The sequence below is a fragment of the Populus euphratica genome, unplaced genomic scaffold (assembly GCF_000495115.2).
Source record: "Populus euphratica unplaced genomic scaffold, PopEup_1.0 scaffold32.1, whole genome shotgun sequence".
Classification (NCBI taxonomy): domain Eukaryota; kingdom Viridiplantae; phylum Streptophyta; class Magnoliopsida; order Malpighiales; family Salicaceae; genus Populus; species Populus euphratica.
In genome coordinates, this window is record NW_011499861.1 from 1,941,147 (window position 1) to 1,959,382 (window position 18,236).

Genomic DNA, 18,236 nt, shown 5'->3' on the forward strand with positions numbered 1-18,236 from the left:
GATTGGGCCGGGGGGAAAGTTACGGCTCCCCCCCCTCCAGTGGCTGCAGAGAAAGAGAAGGCAGCTACTGCTGCTGAGGAATCAAAAGCTCTTGCTGTTGTTGAAAGTAAGTTCTTTGTCCCTGATTCTTTATTTATTTTTCAGGAGAATTATGAGAAACCAAATTAAACTCGTGTTCATTTTCTCTTGAAATGATGGATGTGATTAGTAGTTTTTAGTGAGGTTGGAATGGAAATGGCTGAATTTGGTAGTTTTTAATTTTTTTAATTTTATCGATTTTGTGTCCAGAAGTTGGTATAATTAATATGATATTGACCTGAAAAATTTATTTTCGGAAATAAATCGATCAATTCCCAATTCTGATTCTTCTTTCTTCTAATGGCTATGTCTGGATAACGCTACATAGAGCTTTTGCCCCCCTCGTTGTTCTGGAAGTTTATCGTCGCTTTCTGTGTCTATCTGTCTTGGCTTTTGTTTTTTAAGGAAAAAAAGATTGCAAGTAAAGTTTCTAAATAGACGTGGCTAGCTTAAATTTTAGATTAAAATAATTTTTTTTATATAATATTAGAGCCTCACATGTTTAGATTTCACAACTATCATTTTAATTAATAAAAATCAAGCAAAGGATGTATGCAAGTTTCAGATCAAATAACTTTTATTTTAAATATCTATTATAGGGATAATATAAATATTCTTGAACTTAATTAATAGCTTAAATTTTTAAATTGAAAGAATTATTTAACGGGTTTTTTAAGGGATTAAATTTCTTACAACCGTGTTTTTTTTTGCTTTCTGATTTAATGTATCAAAGACAGGACTCGCCAACGGGATTGAAGCTCATGGATGCTTTTGAGCTTGAGTTCCCCCTTTTGTTGACTAATCCATCGTTAATCTGAAAAGAAAGAAAAGGAAAAGGAATACTCTCATGATTGAATTGATATTTTAAAAGGAGAATCTCTTTTCGTGAGAGCTAATCCTCGGGTACCCAAAGCAATCCTAGCTAATATGATTTTCGTGTCAAATTCGTATCTTGATTTTGAAGACTTTATAAATGCAATACAACCTGTATGTACTGGATACTTCATTGGATAAACATATTTCTTTTGGTGGTATGTACCTGTAATTCAAAGACTTTTGACTGTTTGTTCTCTCTATCTCGCGAAATTAGCTGTCGTTTACAACCTTGCAAGGTGCTTGCTCCATTATTTTACATTTTGTGAGGATTAGTCCCTACTAAGCACAGTGTCATTACAATATTTAACTTTATTTGGAGAAAAATGGTATCTCGAAAGAAAAAAAAATCTGGAATACAGTCCCTAGTTGGTAGATTTGCCCGTATCTTGGTATAATGACACCCAAAAAGGAACTATTTGGGTTTGATATACTATTATCCATAAATGGTTTTATGCTTTTATATGGCTTGATAAAGGCATATATGAAATAGCATCGATCATGCAATTCCAGGATCTTGAATAGGAACTCCACTCGCCCATGTGAAAATTGCAAATAGCTTAGACCAAAGTTGTTGCCTGTTGTGACCCTTTTGGGTATGACTTTCCTCATTAATCTTTTTACTGTTGTCTTTTGGCAGAATAAATTTCTTATTAAATAATAATTAATTCAAAAGATGGTGTCTCGGTTGTAAAACAAGCTATTTTATGATGAATGGGATCAATACAAGTGGTATTGAGCACTTCCTATATACCAATTAAGGTGTTAAGAATACATTTCATGACTTAATGTATCCCAGGGTTGATCACGAGGTCTAAACCCTGTTGCTTTGTCAAAAATTTCATTTTTTCCTTGTAATTTTGATTATTGTGTATATTGCTTTTTCGAACTAAAATAGGGTGTCGGTGACTGGAAAAAAAAAATATTCTTTCTATATGAATCACATCCTCAACAACCTAATTTTTCCATCCATGCAGATCTTTAGCTGCTTCTAATTATTTTCTGTTTTTGGCAGAGATAGAACCTGCTCCGAAGAAGGTTTCAGGCGGATCAATTGACAGAGGTACTTGTAGTTGCCAAGACTCTTTAGTCCTTTCCCATCTTCCATGACATGGTAGTCACTAAGAGTAATGGAGCATTAGGATGTTCTTTGGAAAATGAATGAGTTTATTTCTGGCTGAATTCTCTTGTACTGGCTGAGGGATTCTGGAGTTTTAGTCCATTGTCATCTTTTGGGAATTTCTTATGGGCAGTTTTGAGATTGTTTATTGTGTGTGTGTGTGTGTCCCAACTTCTTGAGAAGAACACAACTAAGAAATTCATTTTGCATAGGGAGCGTAGGTTTAATGTTCGCCAAGCAATGATCTGACGTTTGATGTTTTGTTTTTCAGATGTAGCTCTTGCTGACCTTGAAAAAGAAAAGAGACTTTCCTTTATTAAGGCATGGGAAGACAGCGAGAAATCTAAAGCCGAGAACAAGTGAGGTTTTCTCGTGCCTCTCACTCTTTGCTTTGAGTTTACAGAATTCTTTGCTTGCTTTGTGCGTACGAGTGGGGTTTACTGTAATGCTTTATTTAATCCCATTAAGAAAACCCCTCGTAAAAACATTTAGACCTCTATTCCTTTTTCAGTATGGCTTTTAAAATACACATTATATGTGTGTGTGTGTACAAGTAGATCAAGGATCAGTCCTCTATTTGACCTAAAAATACTGAAAGTTGAAGAATTGGAACGGATTTTGTGCATTAAACAATTGACCATGTTTTTTTTCTGGTGCGGCAAATTTTGAGGGGTACTGTTTAACTTTTTCTCTGTTTTCTAAATGATTTGGAAGAAGTTGATTGCTGACAAATTGCACGTGCTATAACTAATTAACAGGTCTCAGAAAAAGCTCTCTGCTGTTGCTGCCTGGGAGAACAGCAAAAAGGCAGCTCTAGAAGCCAAACTGAGAAAGATCGAGGTAACTGAACTCTTGTCATCTTGGTTCTCTGTTAATTTCTGAAATTCTTTTGATGCTATGGTGCTTAGTTTTCCAAGTGATTGACAATCCCTCGCCCCACCCAGTTAAAACGTCCTTGTAACAATCTCATGATGATAGAGGCTTTAAAATTAAGAAATTAACGGGTTACTATCCTGCCATTTATACTGTGGTTCTTTTAGCATTTTGGGATCCACATTAACAAAATAAGTGGCTGACAGGAAAAACTGGAGAAGCAAAAGGCAGAATATGCAGAGAAAATGAAAAACAAGATTGCTTTAATTCACAAAGAAGCTGAGGAAAAGAAGGCAATTGTTGAAGCCAAACGCGGGGAAGAGGTCTTAAAGGCAGGGGAGGCGGCTGCAAAATACCGTGCTACTGGGCAAACCCCAAAGAAGCTCTTTGGTTGCTTCTGAAGGCGCAACTTTAGGAGCCTAGCATGGAAGCGGAAAGTTTAATCATTATTCTTCCTCTGCATATAGTGTTTTTAACTCCTCGTTCTTGCTTGCTTTTTTTTTTCCCTCCCACATGGTTTCATGTCTTCTTTCATTAAACATCGGAAAATTTAAATATTCAGTGTGTTTATGTATAGGAATACAATATTTGATCTGTGAGAAACAAGATTAACATGTTTGTGAAGTTGGCTTCTCTTGGCATACTAGTGAGGTTGCCTTGGCGAACACATCCTTTTCATATTTTTCGGTATCTTCTGAAAGCTAATGACTGATGAGATTCATGGGCAGTCAGTGAGAATTTTTCCTTATATTCGGTAGACAGTAAGCCATTATTGATTGCCAAAATGATTTCAGAAACATTATACCACCACAACTAGGTCTATACAAAATCTAAAGGCTTTGTTTTGGTCCTTCAGTAGTATCCTTCCCTTTCGGAACTCAACTATTAATCTACCATATTGCCATGGCAGGGTAAAGGGTTAGCTTCAACTACTGATTCCTACACTGTACAGTTTCCACCTAAATAAATATTATTGAGTCCAAAATCACATTAACATAATCATGTCAATATCTTCACAAAACAGAGTCATAACCTGGTGCAGCTTGGTGCAGATAGATTTCTAATGGATAGTAGAAACAAATATCCTGGCAATATGAGTTTAGCATCGCATATATAGCATAGTTGCGAAACTAAACCTGGAAGTTTAGGTCCCTTAGTATATATGTCAGCAAGGTACCGAGTAAATAAAACTAGGAAACGAAATTCTAACATCACCATCTGTATGTAACTGTAGGCTGAAAAACTACCCACAATTGCCGCTGGCTTGGTTCTTAACTTTCTTTGCTCTTAAACTAGCTTCAGAAATTGTAGTGCCAAAAAAGAGCATATGAACATCCTGGCAAAAGAAGATTCATTATACACAGCAACATTTTCGTCCATGCTTCATAGAGGGCATATCATGAGGGTCCAGTCAACATCGCAGATGAAGTGGCATAGCTGTCAATATTTTTATCTAAGAAGCTCATGTCGTTGTTAATGGGGAAATCCAGCAGAAGTTGTAATGTGGAGTCTGTTAAATCCTCCAATTCAGCTGAACTTGAATCAGACCCAGCCAGCACATCTTCTGCATAGGATTTGGGGCTTTTCCACTCCATATCTTCATTTTGATTGCTTGCTGTGGCGGGGGACCGTGATAAGTTGGGGATAATATCTGCAGTGATAGCTGAAATTGATCCACATTTTGTCGACGAAGATGCCTGAGAAACAGGACTTTGGCATGCAGTTTTATTGTCTCCCATGTTGATCCTTCGAAAGGATTCCCCAACTTCAGAGTTCCATATGCGCAGAAAGTGATCACAATCAATTTTTTCCACCATCGGTGGAAGGAAGAGTGATGACTCCCTTGAAAGGCGTTTCTCGGCTTCCAGCCGAGCACTCTCCCACTGCGCCATATGGCGTGTAGCTGGGGATGCGGGTCCTTTAATGACTGGTCCACGGGATGAAAAGGGCTCATGAGTTTGGGGATCAATTCCCAAGCAAAGAAGGCGCTTTTTCAGGTGAGTATTCCACAAGTTCTTGATCTCGTTATCTGTTCTCCCTGGCAGCTGAGAAGCAATGGCCGCCCACCTGAATGTCATTGATGCAACACTTGCAAGAGTTAATTACGAAGAGCACAAGGGTCTATACCGCATATAAGCAACCAAACTCACTAAGAAGAAAGAAGAGTTCCAGGATTCAGTTATCCCATTTGCATGAACAGAAACATAAATACACATAACACTTGTACCAAACAAGTCTACAAATCGAATTTGCATGAACAGAAACACAAATTCATCCTAGCTTGTATATATATGCATATTTAACATGACGAAAAAGACTAGTAAAATGTTGATGTGCTCCCAAGCTTAAAAAATACGTCAGGAATCCCATGTCCTTGGTAGCAAACTCTTTTATTAGAATGCTAATAAAGCCATCAAGAAGAACCAAATTGTTTCTAGTCACAACAATATCATCAACATATAATAATAAATAAATTAAATTATCACCCTTAAAAAAAACAAATAATAATAAATCAGCATAACTGGAAAAAAACCCAGCATTCAACAATGAAACCAAGCCCAACAAGCTTGTTTTATCCCATAAAGTGTTTTATAAAGTCCATACACGTGTGGAATGTTGGGAATCAATATAACCAAGTGGTTGTTCTATGTATATTTCTTTCTGTAAAAAACAGTTAAGAAATACATTCTTAACATCAAGTTGACGTCGAGGCTAATATTTTGAATTTGCCAAAGATAAAACGACTTAAATGTGGATGCCTTGACAACAGGGCTAAAAAACTCAGTAAAATCTAGACCTAATAGTTGAGTGTACCCTTATGCGACAAGTCAGGCCTTAAGACGATCCATCAAGCCATTTCATAAATACTTGAACTCGAGAAACTCATTTAGAACCCACAACATTTTTATGAGTTGGTCGAGGTACCGATCCCATATTTGATTTTGTTGAAGAGCCTGAATTTCGCCATCCATCGTAGTTGTCCAAACTGGGTGTTTAGTGACTGATTTGAAACCTTTAGGAGCACGCATGGTAAGCAGATAGTGAAAAAGGCTAGAATCTAGAACAGTGCAAACATGAGTCTTGTGTTTTGGTTTAAAAAAGCCAACTTGAGCTTAACTTTGCATAGGTTAGGTACCTAGGAGACTAGAGCCAGCAAGAGATGGATCCAATGACGATAAAGCCATGTAAGTTAATTATGAAGAGGATCTAGAGTCTTGTTCATGTGTTAAAGATGACTTTGTGATTGAATCCTGCAAAATAGATGGTGGCATAAAACTTGTCGATGTATCAGTTAAACAAGAGCGACACGGTAGTGATAAAGAATTGTGTTGCTGTGAGGAATGGACCTTAGAGTCTGGTGATGATAGGACTTGGCTCAAGAAATGCATTAACACAAAAACTAGATAGAGATCTAGCGTAGGCAAGTTCTGAAAAAGGATATCTATGTTCATAAAAAATAGCATGTCTAAAGGTGAAGACTTGATTAGTTAAAACGATCAAGGTAATGAAAACCATGATGAGACATGTTGTAGCCAAAGAAAACACATGAACACCTACAAGGAGTCATAATCTCATAAGTAGGGAAAAACTTGACATCCAAATGGATGAAAATTGGAGTAAGATGGTGATTTAGCATACAATATCTCAAATGACGACATGTTATCAAGTGTAAGAGCTGGCAGCCAATTAATTGTGAAAGTGATAGTGTTGAAGGTATCAACCTAGAATTTCAGGGGACATGGGAGTTTTAGTTATATGTCTATATTTGCGCTTTACGCCATAATTTTGTGATGGAATATATGAACAAGACATTCGATGTTGAATTCCAAATTGAATTAAATGGTCTTGGAATTTGTGAACTGTAAATTTAGTTACGCTATCACTTCGAAATTTCTTGATTTTATCGAGAATTGATTTTTAATAAATTTTTAAAAATGAGTAAAAATGCTAAAAAAAATCTGATTTGAGTTTCAAATGATAAAATCATATAAATCTTGAATAATCATGAACAAATATTGCATAATATTTAAAACCAAGATTTGAATAGATTGTATATAGACCCTCACATATCACAGATAATAAGTTCTAATACAGATGAAGCACATTTATCATTAAGTTGAAAGAAAAGACAATGACTTTTAGCAAGCTAACAACTCGAGCACACATTAGGATTGGGGAGCTATAATGTCACACATAACTGATGATATTTTTTTTTTTTTTAAAATAATGAAATTAGATACATGACCTAAATGAATATGCCAAACGTCAAAAAAAAACTCATGTACAATGAGTAGAAGTAACAAAAATTAGAGAGTGATTGATGCGGATCAATGAACAAAGATAATTAAAGCAAGAAAGAAAGAAGCTAAAAAAAATTGGAAGACAAAAGCTAAGAAGAAAAGAGACTTCATTAAGGAAAAGTATGTCATTTTTATTTAATTATCAAAAACTGTCTTACAAATTGAAAAAAAAAAACATATAAATAACATTACCTTAAAACAACCATTTATTGGACTCAGAACATCAATTAAACATGTATAATATAAATAAATCAAATAAATAAAATAAAATAATAAAATAGAACCAAATAGACTTAGTCTCCCAACCAAATATGCTTAGTCTTCTAACCAAATAATTATAGGTTGGGTCATCATATGTCGTCTCCATCTATATACTAGTGAAAAATATGGCGTGGGTCTGGTTTTTTCACCAACTCTCATAATGTTAAACAAACTCGACCTTATCGAATATAGTTCTGGATGACTTTGATAGCACTCGAAAAAATCTAGATTAATCTGCTGCAAAGTATCTCTAGTAATCTAAATATAATTTGAATCAAGTCGGCCCACCCAACGAACTAGAAATCGTTGAACCTCACCATTCCTGATATAGACAACTTGTTCATCCAAAATAGCATTAGTGTTATCCTTTTATGCTAAGATCAAGGTGAAAGGATTAGAGATAAAGGTTTCAATAGGATCATCAGGAGGGGAGTCAGATGGCATCTCAAAGGGATCATTTGGAATAGGAAGTGATTTTGAATATGCAACTAGATCCTTAATGTTAAATGTAGAGCTAATGCCAAAATCAAATGGTAAATCTAGAACATAAGCATTTGAATTAACCCATTATAGCACTTTAAATAGCCTCACACCATATGCAAGCAATTTTCGATTAATTCTTAAAAGAAATTGTTTGGGTTTAATCCATATCATAACATAGTATTTCAGATTAAATTTATTATATCGTCTACGTAAATCAACTTGAAGTTTATATGACGCATTACTTGTTTGAATCTGCTTTGTGATCCCAACATGCAAATCCTTAACTTTACATGCAAAAGATTCAGCTGACTCCGACACCCTAACATGAAGAGACATAGGAAGAAGGTTTAAAGGTTTCATAAGCTTGTAACAATGTATAACTTCAAAGGGACCCATACTTATTGATATAGCTATTATAGGCAAATTAGGCCAAAGGAAGAATCAAATCCTAATTTCTATTATGATCACTCATTAAACATCTCAAAATGTTGCCTTAATTTCTATTATCCACCTTAGTTTGACCATCAGTTTAGGGGTGGTAGGCACTAAAAAACTTCAACTTATATCCCACCATATAGCAAAGGGTTTTCTAGAAATAACTCATAAATTTAACATCTTTATTTGAGACTATGATTTAAGGAAGACTATACAACTTGACAATCTTGTCAAAATAAAATTTCGCAACTTTGGAAGCATCTACGATCTTAGTACAAGAGATAAAATGGATCATCTTAAAAAGGGAGTTAACAACCACAAAAATATAATCATGCTTCTTTGTAGTACGTACATGTCTAAGCATAAAATCTGTACTTACATCTTGCCAAAGACAAATAGGAACAACCAACAGGATGTAGAGCCTGGTGTTCTATTTTGTTTCTTAGCTAGTTGACATGTTCAACATTGATCCACCAACTTAATTACATTTTTTTTCAAATTAGATAAAAAAAACTGACATTTTACCTCTTCAATGGTATTATTTCTTTCAAAGTGTCCTGAAAGACCTTCAGCTTAAATCTCTTATATAAAAAAATTCAAGCACTGATATCTTCGGGATACGAAACTTATTATCCTAAACTAAATACCTTTTCTAGAGGTGATATCCATCTATAAAACAATTATCCTCATTTAAGTCTTTAAATTTTGGGTGCCATAACCCAATTCTAGGTTATTCTTCAAAATTTATTTTTAAAAATAAAAATAAAAAAGAAGTAAAATAAAAGCTGGCAATGTGAAGAAAACATATCGAAGAGGACTATAAAAATATGAAAAAATCAAGTTGTAATTTTTTAAGAAAATTAAAGACCTAATTGTACCCCATTATACCCTAAAATAAAGAGAAAATAGAAATTCAATGTGAAATTAAATGATTATTGGATGAATTTACATAAAAATTAAGTTCGAGAACATAATTAAAATTTTAATAGGCCAATTTGATTTAATCATGGGCCAAATTGAATTTTAATTGAAAAAATCAAGTTGTAATTTTTAAGAAAATTAAAAACCTAATTGTACCCCCATTATACCCTAAAATAAAGAGAAAATAGAAATTCAATGTGAAATTAAATGATTATTGGATGAATTTACATAAAAGTTAAGTTCGAGAACATAATTAAATTTTTAATAGGCCAACTTGATTTAATCATGGGCCAAATTGAATTTTAATTATGTTTAAGAATTAAATTGAGTCTAATTGAAAGATTTAATTAAGTGTAAGGACTTAATTATATTTTAAATAGGTCAAGTTAATTTTATTTGAGGCTTACTTGGTGAAAATTTAAATATGGAAGCCCAATTTAAACTTAATTGAGAAGATTGAAATTTTAAGAGATCAAATTTAATTTTTTTCGATGTAAATTAATTGAAATTAAGGGTAAAATTGCAAGAAAATTGAAGTTTTATGGTCAATTAGGAGATAAATTGATAAAATTCACAGCCAATGACCAATCTGCAAAAGACACTAGACAACAGGGGCATAAGCCCAATTTAAACTTAATTGAGAAGATTGAAATTTTAAGAGATCAAATTTAATTTTTTTCGATGTAAATTAATTGAAATTAAGGGTAAAATTGCAAGAAAATTGAAGTTTTATGGTCAATTAGGAGATAAATTGATAAAATTCACAGCCAATGACCAATCTGCAAAAGACACTAGACAACAGGGGCATAATTGACAAAAACTGAGGATTTAATTGAAGAAATTAAAAGTTTAATGGTTGATTAGGGTAAATTGCATAAATCCAAGAACAAGGACCAAAATGCAAAAAGCGCATAAATACAGGGCTAAAGTTGAAGTTCCACAAGGGCCTAAATCAAAAGTTTATGATCAATTAGGGGTGCAATTGAAAATAATTGAAAGCTAGAGAACTAAGTTGAAGATCAGCAAAAAATCACTAATTTTACCCTAAACAACGTCTTTTTGTATTTTTTTTTAAAAAAACTTAGACGACGCGTCGTCTTGTCACTATTCATTATCTACTTCATTTTTTTTTTTGAAAAGCTATTCCAGTTACTTACTTTGTAAGTGCATTTAATGCTTCTAACATCCATCAAATTTAGCAAATCTTGCATGAAAATGATCCTCTTTAATTTATCTATAGCCCTATATGGCCCGTTCAGACTGAATGACAACCCATCAGCACCGGCGCTAGCCAAAAGAAGCCACCTCAATCAGTCATTTCCTGCAGATTGCCTACTTTAAACCAACAATTAGAATCTTTCCCAACTGAATCAAAAACTACAATTTTTTCCCGGTACAAACAAGATTGCCCACTTTCACCCCTATAAATAAAGGTGAATTTCATGATCTGAGGAGAAAAAAATCAAATTCAAAATCAGCCAATAATTAGCCCTACTACCCCTCATTCCTGCAGTTTTTTTCTCCCTCTTTCTTTGTCATTCCAGCCACCACCAGCTCCACCATACTTAACTAGCCCAACCACAAGTTGGCCACCCCCACGCCTAAAGCATCCACCATTTCTTCCTCTCTCTCACTTCTGCAGAAGTTTTCCTCTTCTTCCTATAAACAACTTCGGCCACCGTTCCTCGCAGAAACGTCGTTAGAGCTACTAGCTAAGCCTCTTAATCACATTCAAGACTCTTGCTTCGAGTGAGTCGATCCTCCGTCAACCTTCATTTTATACAACTATTTCAATTGCATGTAGAACGTAAAACACTGTTCATATTTTGTAAATAATTAGCATTGTTTTTGGGTCGGACGAATATTAGCCCAACATAAGAGTTCGGTTGAGTCCAACCCTGCCTTAAAAATAAAAAAATAAAAAAATATTTTAGGCCGAGATCGACCCAATCATTTTGCGTCGATGTTGGCCTACCTTTTATGGGGCTAAGCTTGGCTTAGTTAGCTAGGTTGGGCTAGCCCAGCCCCTATGTGTTTAATAATATTTAATAAATATATATAATATTATATTATATATTTTTTCTTTAAAAATTCTAAAAAAAAATTTAAGATTCCTTTGAAAAAAATTGTGATTCCCTCATATATTTTTCTACTAGTTTTGCTTAATATTAGGTTATATACTTATATTGTAAAATACAAATCTGGTATTAAAATACATGATTTTCTCCTAAATTTTTTTTTAAATCAAAAAAATTCAGAAAATATTAAATATTTTAAATTAATTGTCCCTTTCAAAAAATAAAAAATAAACAGAAAAAATTGTTTTCATGGCCAAATCCTAAAAAATTTCAAAGCATATTTTCATTAAAAAATTACATCTTTCTCATGTTTTCAACATCCAAAAAATAGATATCATAATCAGTTTATGATCATCCATTAGGGTTTGATCAAAATATCAAAAATATTTTTTCAATATTTTTTTAGGGTCCAGATGTAGACTTTAATATTTATGGGGTGTAAAATCATATGATAAAGTGCACTCTCAGGTATTAAAAATACAAGGTGTAAATAATTTTAAAATTCAGACTTTAGAATGATAAATAAATATGATTTTAAAATTCAGGCTTTAGAATGATTAGGATTTAACCCAATAAGGTAAAAACTCTTTCATAAAGAGAGAGATCTACCTTAAACCTTAAAAAAGACCAACGAATAGAAACCTAACTTAAAAAAACAATTAAACAACAATATAACTTACCTTAGGTAGGGTGCATTGGAGGTGATATGTCTTCTCGTTGCACAACTAATCCCTTACCCAGACTCTTGCAGACCATAGGTTTCTAGCGATCATAATACTAGGTGGCGACTCCTAAACATTAATTATAATTTAATGATTAAATCCAAAAAACCTTCCCATCACACAACACCTCGCACAAGAGGCATGACAAAAGCCTCTGCCATCCCTTTCCATCACACAACACCTCACACAAGAGGCATGACAAAAGCCTCTGCCATCGCCAGACAACGTCGCAATGCGCGATCCCGTGACACTGGGCAAGATTCATGCTTTTTTTTTAGTTTCTCAAATCCAGTATCTTCAACACTCATTACAGATAATAGCGTTTGCCTTGTGACTCAAGACATTTATTGCTTTATTATTCATTCCATATTAATGTTTCAAAACAAATGAATAGGCTTACAAATACTCAACCCAAAGACCATGCATATGGTTGAGCTTCTTTTAGAAGTTGAGATAGTGGAGGATCTTATGATCAGAGTAAAGAACATACTCTTGTGATAGAAAATAATGACACCAATAGCATTGGTCCTAAACCATCATATAAAATTCTTTATCATAGGTTAAATACTTTTGTTTGGTCTCATTAAGTTTCTCACTAAAATAGGTTACAGGGTGACATTTCTGACTAAGTATTTCACCTATACCAACTCTTAAGGCATTATATTCTACTTTAATCATCTTAGTAAAGTCGAGAAGGCATCCATCATCTTCTTCTTAACCTCCTCAAATGTCTTATTAGCTCATTTATTTTATTGAAACTCACCCCTCCTCAAATGTCTTATTAGCTCATTTATTTTATTGAAACTCACCCTATTTCAAATAATCTACAATAGATGATGTGAAGGTGCTAAACCCCTTGATAAAACATTGATAAAAAATCATAAGTCTAAGAAAACTATGAACCTCGTGAATATTTTTAGGCTCAAGCCAATCTATTATGGCTTGGACTTTTTATGAATTAGTAGACTTCCATTCATGATATTATAAACCTTAAGAAAACCACTTGAACTACAAAGAAAGAATATTTTTTTGACACTAATGACGGATAAAATTTCCTTTCTTAAGGTGATATAAACTTGAATAAGATAATTTAAAGGCTCTTTTTTTGTTCTTTATCATCAAAATACACTATTAAGAATTTTTTTATAAATAGCCTAAACATATTTGTCATTACTCTCATGAAAATATTTGGTACATTGAAAAGGCTGAAATACATGACTAGCTACTTATATAATTTATTATTAATTTTAAAAGTAGTTTTTTATTCATATCCCTAACACATCCTAATTTGATAATATCTATTTTTTATGTTAATTTTAAAGAAAACTTGTGCTTATATCATCATATCTAGCATATCATATCTAGCATGTCATCCGATTGAAAAGGCTTATATCATCATATCTAGCATGTCATCCGATTGAAAAATAAGAAAATAGTACTTCATTGTAATTCTATTGATTTGACTATCTGCTAGCATTCTCCATGATATATTTGTCGAGTTCATCAACAAGTCTGCCCATAACGTCCAACTGATCACAGGTGGCTTTGAATTCTCAAATAAAATTCTACAACACTACGTGAGTTCTTCTTCATGTGTTACAAGTCACCTTTTAGACAAAGCTCATGAGATTTGGAACGATGATTGAAAATGATATCCAACAGACTGAACTTCATGATAGGAATGTAATCCAACCTCAACAGATATGGCTTCCTCGGTGAAGGAAGAAAGTAAAAGGCTGGGCACAAATTGGTCCATTTGTAGCCACTTAACAAGTTCTGAATTTTCTGAACCAGAAGCATCAGTTGCAGAAGGCATAACAACAAAACCATCAACATATCCAAAGAGATGCTAGGTCTACAATAGTGGTAGTATTTGACTGCTCCAAAGGAGATAGCTAGAAGAAGATAATTTAATGATTAGAAGGTTTACCATGATGATGAAGGACAAGGAGGAAAATGATGTGTTAGAGGCTAAAGGATTAAATGATGTGTTAGATGGCATGATATCATGAAGGATTATGAAATTACCGCATCGCCTTTGTTGTGGCACTCTAGTTTTATTTATACTGGAGTTCTAGAGTTATAGGTATAGCGAAACACATTTAAACAAATAGAAATTCAAATATATTATCTCCTATAATCAGGAAATTGTTATAACATAATCTGAAGAGGATTCTGTTGATCCTTATATATAATAGATTCTAGTATAACTCTATTCGTAGCTCACCTGTATTTAGAGAATTGGTTAGCCAAAAAGAGCTTCACTGCACACGCTATATTCAGTAACAATCCTAATGCTTTATTATACGGAAAAAATTAATCTAAGCCACTTTTTTCCATTAAATTAATTAGTGAATTACTTAAGCATTATATATTTTCATATAGTTAGAAACTACCTGTTTCCAAGAATGCCATGAAGCTGAATGACAAGCTTCTCCTCCTCGAGAGTAAAGGCACCCCGTTTTATATCAGGCCTGAGGTAGTTTGTCCATCTAAGCCTGCAACTCTTTCCACAGCGAAGAAGACCTGCAAAACAAAGAAAAGAGTTACAAGGGATCAGAGTCCATTTAAGATGAATGAAGTTTTAGGTAAAATTATAAATGAGATCTTTTAAATATTTAAAAAATATTTTTTTTGTTATTTTTTATATATATCTAACAAGTTACTAAAAGATTTTTTTAAAAAAATAAAAGTAATCTTCATTTTTATAAAATATAATTAACAAATATACATTATATATTCTTCAAGATTTTTATTAAATGAGAGTTTTGTACCATTGTCCAAGTTACCTGAGCTTAAGCAGATTTTGCATGGAAGTTATTATTTTTGCAGATATGATCGATCAAGCAGGAAATTCAAGTACAGAAAGTTAAGTTTTTTAGAAGGAAAATTTCTAAAACGTCAATATCCTCTCGGAAGTGGGCAGATTGCTATCAACACAACAGAAAATATCCCTATATAGCAGACAAGTTAATTTCGTACAAGTAAGGAGTTGATAATCACGAAGATCAAGACAAAAGAAAGATATCAATAAATTAATTTTAGTTTTGAGCGTTAAATAGTCATGTGAAGTAATCAATTACCACCTGGTTGTGAACGTCCAGATAAACATTGCCCAGTAAACAGCGACAACATCAATTCAGTAAGAAGGAATGCAATACTGTGAAGTAGCTTGTAGAATTTAACCACTTGAATATTCAAAGCATTTTACAATACCACAATAGTTCTACTATCCAAGTCCAACAAATATTCTATTTGACCCTCCAAGTGCAACACATTATCAGCACTTTTGAAGCTGGTGATGAGACACACACACACACACACACATATACAACTCCATGGAAGCTAAAAATTTAGATCAATGCAACTTCAGCTTCCTAAATCAAAAGAAAGCAGTGGCTAGAGTTTAACTATATGAAATACCTGCGAGCTTAGGGAGAGAGCGCCAGCTGCCATGTCCATTCTTCTTGATGTAAGTAACAAGAAGCTCATCTTCTTCAGGTGTCCATGGCCCTTTCTTCAAACCCTTCTTATCACAACAAGGTGTCCTCCCCATCTCCTTGACCGAAACCTTCACTTTTTATTACAACAATAATCTTCCAACAAAAGCTAGGTACTCACTCTTAATTTACCATGAATGTAAAAAAACAAAAGCAATAGCCTGTAAAGTCCACACACGCGTACAAAGACAGGCTTTTTCAAAGAGAAGCATTGTACTAGAGAGAGAGAGAAGCTATAAATTAAATGCTGGAGTGATCTTATCTAGGGAAATCGAAAGTGATAATTTACCGCGGGTTGTGCAAGAAAGGATTATCAGCAAGTTTTAAGCCGGCAATGCAATAAATACATGTATATATAATTTTGAGTATTTATGCATGACAATTACGGGTATGTTGTCCCATTTGAGAGAGGTCCTGTATCATCATTGAACCAAAAATTTGTACTAAGAACTATGAGGGAATTGAAGAGAGTTTATTAATATAGGGTTTCTGAGTATTTATGCATGACAATTACAGGTATATTGTCCTATTTGAGAGAGGTCCTGTATCATCATTGAACCAAAAACTTGTACTAAGAACTATAAGGGAATTGAGGGGAGTTAATTAATATAGGGTTTCTTTTCTGTTTTTGACGTGCATTTTTTTATTGAACAGAACAGGCAAGTGAGAGAGGCATACGGTGAAGGTGACAGGGAAAGCATTAATGGTGAGTTCTTGACAGCGAGAAAATTTATGGGGAAAGAAAGAAATAATGGCGCTCACGATGACCTACACTGTACGGACAGACCATGATATGTTAACCCACTCATCCCCTCTAATTACTTTCTTGAAAACTGTAAATTGGAGTATTGTATGTTTGAGTTTTTTTTCTTGTAAGATTCAAGAATGAACCGAGAATGATTCTAAACATATACAGCAAAGCAGAAGCAATTTCAATGAAAAATAAATGAATCATTCAATGGAAATATTATACTGACAGCTAGATTGTTGACTAGGATAGACCCGTTTTATTTAATGTGTGATAAATTCGTATGGATATTTATTATGTGGACTCCTTTTGGTGTTAAAGAAACACACTAAATCTTATAAAAAATGGAAATATCATAAATGAAGAGCATATAAAAATATAAAATAATAAATCTTCTCACAAGGTTAACTCGTCAGGATTGCTTCTCGATCACAAGAGTCAACGTAATATAAGAATTAAACAACCGGATGATGCTACTGCACCGAAATATGGAAGAACATGCAAGAAAAGAAAACTCACCTTCCTTTTTTTTTTTTTTTGTTCTTACTGTTTGGAAAGGCTAGCTAGCAGAGACTGCTAGGTTTGTGGGTTTCAGTTTTTTTCCTTTGCGTCTTACACAAAATTTAAGAGTTATCCGATAGCCTGGCATTTAAGTAGGGGCATGTGGGGCCCTTGATTATCACTCGTTTTAGTCGTTTATGGCCTTACCATAAAGATCCTTTCAGAAAAACAGAAGAAGAAAAGGATCATAAATACATGGGGGCTGTGGCATGTCCTTTGAACTGCAATAAATACAGTGCGCAACAAGTCAAAAGGTCTCGCGGTTTGAGGTCCATGGCTCCCTGGTTTTTGACTGACAGCTGCTGCAGTGCTTCTTCAGCAAATTAGAATTTTCATGCGCCTTCACACGCAGGAATGCTACGGCCTTCAATATGTTTACAGACTGAACAGTGGAGGGTTTGGATAACTAAAAGATTTTGGCATCGCTTTTCTCATTAAGATACGTCTTTTCAGGATAAAATCTATTGTGAGTCTGTGAACTCAAAACTTAAGGTCGGCGTTTACGGAAGATCTCCGCTTCCAAGCATCTCGACTAGACGACCATAATGATGATGCCAGTATTCCACATTAGCAGGAGTGAAGGCAAAATATCTTACACTTAACATATGTTCTTGTGCTTCGTTGTTCTTACTGTGGATGCTGCATCATTACAAGCTTCAAACCAAGCTCAAATGTCGTTTTGAACTGTTCTTCTTTTTATTCTCCCCTTTCACGTCAAATCAAGTGATCGTAAAATCTGATGGGACACAACAAACTGTCAAAGACTCCAAAGACTTGATTACCATAAACTATATGAACTTGAGCAAGGATAGATACAGAGACTGACAGTATTTTGATGGGTTTTGTTAAAAAACTTAAATTTCCTGCCTATGTTTTTTCCGACAACGTTGGTTCATGATACCAAGGGTTTTAATGGGGTACTCATCAATTATCATGGACCCTCTTTGTAATGAAATTTGTGGCTCCTCATACATGGAGTGCATTTTTTTTAAATTCTTCCTTGATAGTTAGGTTCTGTTTGGTGTTGTGCGGTGTAGATTTGACCTTTTAATCGTAAATCTGAAAGTACAGTCTTCATAAATTTGTGGTTCATATGCGAAGACATAAATACAATCTCCGGTAAGAGAATAGCCTTTCCATTTTAATAAAAACGAGAGAGAAAAAATTGAGACCCTCTATGCTCCATTGGTTTAAAGAAATTCTTTTATTAAGACTGTAATGTTTTGAAAAACAAAAAGAAATAGGAAAAGGTAACAAAGCCCTTAAAGGCTTAAAAGTGAGT

General features: G+C 33.9%; 2 protein-coding genes across 4 annotated transcripts in view; one reads left to right on the plus strand and one right to left on the minus strand.

Annotated features, from left to right (window-relative positions):
- LOC105124886 (remorin-like) overlaps positions 1 to 3,624 on the plus strand; it is a 4,008-nt gene extending 384 nt beyond the window's left edge. Inside the window, exons 2-6 of the mRNA XM_011025066.1 lie at positions 20 to 106; positions 1,967 to 2,014; positions 2,343 to 2,430; positions 2,830 to 2,911; positions 3,151 to 3,624. Coding sequence (XP_011023368.1) covers positions 20 to 106; positions 1,967 to 2,014; positions 2,343 to 2,430; positions 2,830 to 2,911; positions 3,151 to 3,345 — 500 coding nt within the window. The 3' untranslated portion in view covers positions 3,346 to 3,624. The remainder of the gene's footprint in view (positions 1 to 19; positions 107 to 1,966; positions 2,015 to 2,342; positions 2,431 to 2,829; positions 2,912 to 3,150) is intronic.
- On the minus strand, positions 3,452 to 16,113 carry LOC105124884 (transcription repressor MYB6-like). 3 transcript variants are annotated; one of them, XM_011025062.1, is made up of 3 exons: positions 15,569 to 16,113; positions 14,542 to 14,671; positions 3,452 to 5,011 (listed from the first exon to the last, which is right to left on the minus strand). In XM_011025062.1, exons 1-3 carry the CDS (start codon positions 15,699 to 15,701, stop codon positions 4,342 to 4,344), a joined length of 933 nt encoding a protein of 310 aa, XP_011023364.1. In that variant the 5' UTR covers positions 15,702 to 16,113; the 3' UTR covers positions 3,452 to 4,341. The 3 variants fall into 3 exon arrangements, with proteins under 3 accessions (XP_011023364.1, XP_011023367.1, XP_011023366.1); XM_011025065.1 differs by lacking the exons at positions 14,542 to 14,671; positions 15,569 to 16,113 and adding exons at positions 5,819 to 5,957; positions 6,081 to 6,170; XM_011025064.1 differs by lacking the exons at positions 14,542 to 14,671; positions 15,569 to 16,113 and adding exons at positions 5,819 to 6,002; positions 6,081 to 6,129.
- Between the last annotated feature and the right edge of the window lie 2,123 nt (positions 16,114 to 18,236).

Coding starts and splice junctions, on each gene's coding strand:
- LOC105124884 (XM_011025062.1), bottom strand. CDS start 15,701: ATGGGGAGGACACCTTGTTGTGATAAGAAGGGTTTGAAGAAAGGGCCA. Junction 14,672..15,568: donor CTCTCTCCCTAAGCTCGCAG/GTATTTCATATA, acceptor TTTGTTTTGCAG/GTCTTCTTCGCTGTGGAAAG. Junction 5,012..14,541: donor CATGGCATTCTTGGAAACAG/GTAGTTTCTAAC, acceptor AATGACATTCAG/GTGGGCGGCCATTGCTTCTC.